Below are 6,000 nucleotides of genomic sequence, written 5' to 3' on the forward strand. Positions count from 1 at the left end.
CATTTCATATACTTTTAATTGCTATAAAACGTATAAGATGACATTGATATCGAATCACGTATGGCGTGCACTTACCAAATGTTACAAGACATAACCAAAGCTAGAGTGTAATTGTTTTTTATGTGTTTTTTAGGATAAAATAAAATTAAAAAAATCGGTTCTTAACATACCAGGTGCTACATAAAACCATTTAGAACATGTAATTAAAAAGGTAGTTTTTTATTATGATCATACGTCATTGATCACTCTTTATTTTAAGCTTATTTTTAAGACACAGATTTGATTCATGATTTTGTCAATCTATTTTACAGATGGAGCACTCCACCAGCAACTGTTAATGCTTTCTATGATCCACAAACGAATCAGATCAGTAAGATTTTCTACTAGAACAATTACTTAACAAAACAAACTCTAGGTTTTAATACTTTAAAATCAATTGCACAGACGACTGGTATGGGAACTTTTCTATCCTAAATCAGCCAGGTGTCAACTTGAGTGGAAATAACAAATACTTCCGAAGTTTTTAAATTTACATTACAATAATGTAACTTTTGAAATAATGACAAATAAAAGCAACGAAAATATACCACTGTTCAATAATCTGAAATCGATAAAGTGAAAACAAATCCGGATTATGAACTAAAACTGAGGGAAACACGCCAACTATTACAGATAACAACATAATTACAGAAAAAAAAGAACTAATACAACAACAAACGCCGACATACAAAATATCTTTCAACGTAAAAGTTTAATTGGATATAGGAAGATGTGGTATGAGTGCCAGTGAGACGACTCTCCATCCACATAACATTTGTGCATAACAATTATACCAATTAAACCGTTATAGGTAAATGTATGGCCTTCAACACAGAGCCTTGGATCACAACGAAAAACAAGCTATAAAGAGCCCCAAAATTACTGGTGTAAAACAATTCAAACGGGAAAATCAACCGTCTAATCTATATAAAAAAACAAAAACGAGAAACACGTATAAATTACATAAACGAACGACAACCACTGTACATCAGATTCCTGACTTAGGACAGGTGCAAACATTTGCAGCGGGATTAAACGTTTTAATAGTACCTAACCTTCTCCGTTTTTTCTGAAACAATAGTATAATATTCATTCAAAAAAAATTACATGGACTACACTATTTTACAGTGTTTCCAGCTGGTATTCTTCAGCCGCCATTTTATCACAGAAACTATCCAGAGTAAGTATTTATCATGTTTAATCAGAAATAACATAATTTAAAATTCAAATTTGCTGATATCAGTACAGTTGTGTAAATGCATAACAAATATCCCTTCATAACAGATGAACGAATTTATTTGTTAGGAATCAGATAAAAGTTAAGTAAGTGTTGATTAGCGTTATATAGAATAGAGAATGGACGAGTGGGATAAGTTGCAAATGGTCCTTTGTGAAATAAATTATAGCTCTCAAATGCTGTTAAGAGGACGGTTGTATGTGGAATGATCGATTTACTCTCAAATACAAAAAAGAGGAAAACTGCTAAGACGGCAACTTGTCTTGTATCTTTAACGTATACAATATTCTAAATGAGTATTAAATCATATAACACCTTTTATATTTTTAGTTATCTTAATTTTGGTGGCATTGGATACGTAATTGGCCATGAAATTACTCATGGATTTGATGACTCAGGTAAACTTTAACGCTGTATTTTATTCACATGTCATAAGTCAGGAGCCTGTTGTTATTGCTTGTTAGTGTTGTTCATAGGTGTGTATTGTTTTTCGTTTTTTATATAGATTTTGTTGTTGGTGTTCCTGTTTGAATTAACATTTATTATTTCGGGACCCTTTGTAGCTTGCTGTCAGTCAAGACTCCGTATTGAAATCCGTACTTTGACCTATAGAATTTTTAACTTTTTATACATTGTGACTTTGATTGACTCAGTGACACTAATACCACATCTTCTTATCTATTTTGTCTTTACTTGGTGGATTTTGCCCGATCTCCCCCAACTTTGTTGTCAACTTTATTGGATCAAGTTTTATTTCAGAAAAACAAATACATACTACTCATATATAATCAACAAGGTATATTTGTATAGTGATACCTATAAGATAAGAAATCTGTATGAATATATAGTGATTCCTTCCTATGATTTATTGACATATGTTACTTTCAGTTGTTTTTTATGTCCATGATGTAGTTTTTTATAATCTAAAATGTTTATGTGTGTGATCTGTAGTTAATAGAAATAACTTTTTTAATTGATTTACATAAGAACATTCTAAACCAATTATATCCAAGCCAAAACCTTCAATCACGTTAAGAAACAAAATGACCTGCAAAACAAGAAAGATGCGACTAAGAACAAAAAAAGCTACGGATAATAGTTTGCAGAAGGAAGGAGATAAAACCGCGGAAAACAAATGAGACCTAAAACAGATAAAACAGGAATATGTTTAAGGGTTTAAAACGTTTAGAATAACCAATGAATTATGTTTCAGGTAGAAGGTATGACAAACAAGGGAAACTTAACCAATGGTGGACCAATACAGCCATAAACAACTTCAAATCAAAAGCTGAATGTATACAAAATCAGTACGGCAATTACACTGTGGCGGCAGCTAATATGAATGTAAGATTTCACATTGAAATAAAGAATTTTGTTTTTGGTATTACATTATCATCGATTCCAGTTAGTTAATATAACTTTCCTTCTATTATATATGATGGAAGGTTTTGATAAAAATTAATAATGAACCTTTTATTAAGAATTAATAAATAAGAAATCTGAAATTCTTTCCAACTGATGTTTTAGATTTTGTTCTTATTTTGTGCTGTTATACCACTGTCCCACGATTTGATGGGATTGATGGCTCGAAATTATGTTTGAATTACAGAAACTATGTTATCATTTTAGCTAAACGGGAAATTGACACTTGGAGAAAACATAGCAGATAATGGTGGAATTAGAGAAAGTTTTAAGGTAAAATTGTGGTAAATTAACTCTTTATAGATACCAGGATTGAAACTTTGTATTTTCGCCAGACGAGTGTTTCGTCTACAAAAGACTCATCAGTGACATTCGAATCAAAAATAGGTATAAAGGCCATATAAAGTACCAACTTGAAGAGCACTGAGAATAAATATTCGTAAAAGGTTTGCCAAATACAGCATAGGTAATATATTCCCTAGGTAGAAAAGTTTTGTAAACAGATAATTTATAATTTTGACCATATCAATGAAAAATGTATGTCAGCACATAAGTGCAGTGCTGACTAATGGGCTGGTTATACCTTCGGGAAATGAAAACTCCACCAGCAGTGGCATCGACCCAGTGGTTGTGAATAAACTTATCATAGATATCAGGTAACATATTCTTAGTTTTATCTTTTGATATAGACCGGCATTCATTTATATCAGCATGGTAATTACACGTACCAAATCAATTACATAAAATGTACCAAAGTCGTATTAAATTTGTAGTAAAATCTAATCAAAAATATAGAAGGGCTTTCAATCAATACGGCTTCCACGCATTTTGTTTACATAAGACTAGTCAGTTGCGTTGATAAACATTTAGGAGGTCAAATATTGATACGATGAGACATATCTTCAACAGACACCAAATGACATAAAAGTTAACGTTTGCATTTGATTATTTTTCCAGGCATACAGAAAACTTGTTGCTACCAAACACAAGGGTAAAGAAGAAAAACCTCTGCCTGGCATGGAATTTTCACCAAACCAATTATTTTTCTTGAATGCCGCTCAAGTATGTAATTTTTTATATATGAAAACAATGAAAGATTACGTCAATATTGATACCGAATTATTGACCTTTCCGTTAATTTTCGAATATGCTGTTTAGTGCAGTGTAAATTGTTTCCATTACTTGACGGGTATCGTATTACTTTTTAAATACGTCCATTCGTGAGAATGTATCTGCCACTGATGTATCTTTTAAATTATTTCCCTCTGTGTTGCAAAGGGCCGTCCAGAACAAACTTTTCATTTGAAACATCGGTCTAAGAAATCAAAAAAATCTATTTTGTTATCTACGCTGGTTTGTGCGTATAAAAAGACGAAAAGAGGGTGTTTGTAATTCACTGAATATCAATGCTGTCTAATTATTGTAGTGTTACGAAGACGAAACAAACATTATTTTCTGTGATATCATTTATGTTTATGTTCATATGTTAGATAGTACAAATTGTACAATACCTTCCGAAAAAAAATCTTTTTTTATTCATACAAAGAAATCGTTGTCGTGCATATTTATTTTCAATTATTATGATAATCAAATTGTGCAAGTATAATCAAAATTTAATCTTGTACAGGTATGGTGTGGAATCATAAGACCAAAAGAAGCAGTAAGAAGAATACGTGTAGATTCTCACAGTGATGCTCGTTCTAGGTATAATATAGTACAATACTAGTAGTGTAATTCTTCTGATGGGTCTTGCATAATTACTATCAATAAATCAACATGATTTTGAAGTGTGAACAAAAAATTAAACATTACATTGTGTTAATAGTTACTAAAGGTACCAGGATTTTAATTTACTACGCCAGACGCACGTTTCGTCTACATAACACTTATCAGTCACGCTCATATCAGAATAGTTATAAAGCCAAACAAGTACAAAGTTGAAGAGCATTGATGATCCAAAATTCCAAAGGTTGTGCCGAAATTTTTTGAACGGAATACTATGGATATGGTCAAATGCAATAATGGACAATGGAAAATAACTCCAATTTTAAATATTACATTCTTTATCTTCTTAGAATATATACTAGACTATTGCACAGTTAACATTTTGTATGGGTGTACTCATTCAAGTCAATTTGTAACTTAAATATTTCATTAAACGTATTTACCCAGTGCTTAGTAAATAAAACAACAGTGTATAAGAATTTCAAGAAGCATACACAAAATTCCAAATGATAGTAAAGTAAAAAAAAATAATGGACCATTGAGATGTATTGATTTTAATAACATGAATGCAATATATAACCTGAAAAGTGTGAAAGTAAAAAACACGTAAAAATCGTAGTTATACAATACCAACAAGTTAAGGTTACAGTAGTGTACATATTTTTATTCTTACAAATCGATTCAGAAGATTTAAATCAATTAAACACTAAGTCATGAATAAAACAAACAATATATTTTATTGTAGGGTTGTTGGACCTCTTCAGAATTTTGATGAATTTTCTAAAACATTTAATTGCCAAGCAGGAACCTACATGAATCCTGCAAAGAAATGTGTGATTTGGGGGTAAAGTTCGTTGATCATCAGAACCTGCCAGAACATTTTGAGTGATTATCGAATTATAACATTAGTTTGCGACAGGACATTCATATGGTCTGATTGTTATTTTGTTTTATGATTTTTATATTTTCATACGTAGCCAATAAACTTCACATCTATTCTTGCAAATCTAAACTTTTTTCAATGCGATTTCGAATGTTATCTTTGCTTCCTCCGAAATTCAAAGAAACACGTCTTTAAGGAATAAATGGTAACTATTCCATACTTTTGAAAATGAATTCATTTTTACAAAATGTATTTATTTCTCTTTTTGTTTAATATGAAACTCAGAAATAGAATTACAAAGTTTTATTAAACTTTCACTATACGTTTATACATAAGAATTTGAATTCGGATATGCGTTTTCAACTCGATTTGCCATTTTGATACTAAACATTTTCATTTTTTATATACATTCATATAGTGTGTGCGTTTTATAACCATATCACAGGGTCATTATGCTAACATTGAAGATTATAACCCCTATCAGTGCACCATACTATAAGTGAGCTTGCAAAAGCAATATGATATTCTGATCGGGACAATATTCCTCAATATTAATGTAATAACACTTTTATAATAGATAAATATTTCATGAATAGTGCCAAAATATCTGTCAATTTCTACATCTTAAATGTATAGCATAAAGGACCAATGTCCATACAAGAACAGAATATGGAATGACTTTATCAAAATTCGA

The 6,000-nt window shown here is 30.8% G+C and overlaps 1 protein-coding gene across 1 annotated transcript in view; it reads left to right on the plus strand.

Moving 5' to 3' along the window:
• Positions 1–5,429, plus strand: part of LOC139507621 (endothelin-converting enzyme homolog) — a 28,634-nt gene extending 23,205 nt beyond the window's left edge. The window contains exons 15-22 of the mRNA XM_071295827.1: positions 312–370; positions 1,168–1,219; positions 1,607–1,674; positions 2,490–2,620; positions 2,906–2,971; positions 3,656–3,760; positions 4,326–4,402; positions 5,169–5,429. Coding sequence (XP_071151928.1) covers positions 312–370; positions 1,168–1,219; positions 1,607–1,674; positions 2,490–2,620; positions 2,906–2,971; positions 3,656–3,760; positions 4,326–4,402; positions 5,169–5,271 — 661 coding nt within the window. The 3' untranslated portion in view covers positions 5,272–5,429. The remainder of the gene's footprint in view (positions 1–311; positions 371–1,167; positions 1,220–1,606; positions 1,675–2,489; positions 2,621–2,905; positions 2,972–3,655; positions 3,761–4,325; positions 4,403–5,168) is intronic.
• The last annotated feature ends 571 nt before the right edge of the window (positions 5,430–6,000 follow it).

Source organism: Mytilus edulis, unplaced genomic scaffold (genome assembly GCF_963676685.1).
Source record: "Mytilus edulis unplaced genomic scaffold, xbMytEdul2.2 SCAFFOLD_741, whole genome shotgun sequence".
In the NCBI taxonomy this organism is placed as follows: domain Eukaryota; kingdom Metazoa; phylum Mollusca; class Bivalvia; order Mytilida; family Mytilidae; genus Mytilus; species Mytilus edulis.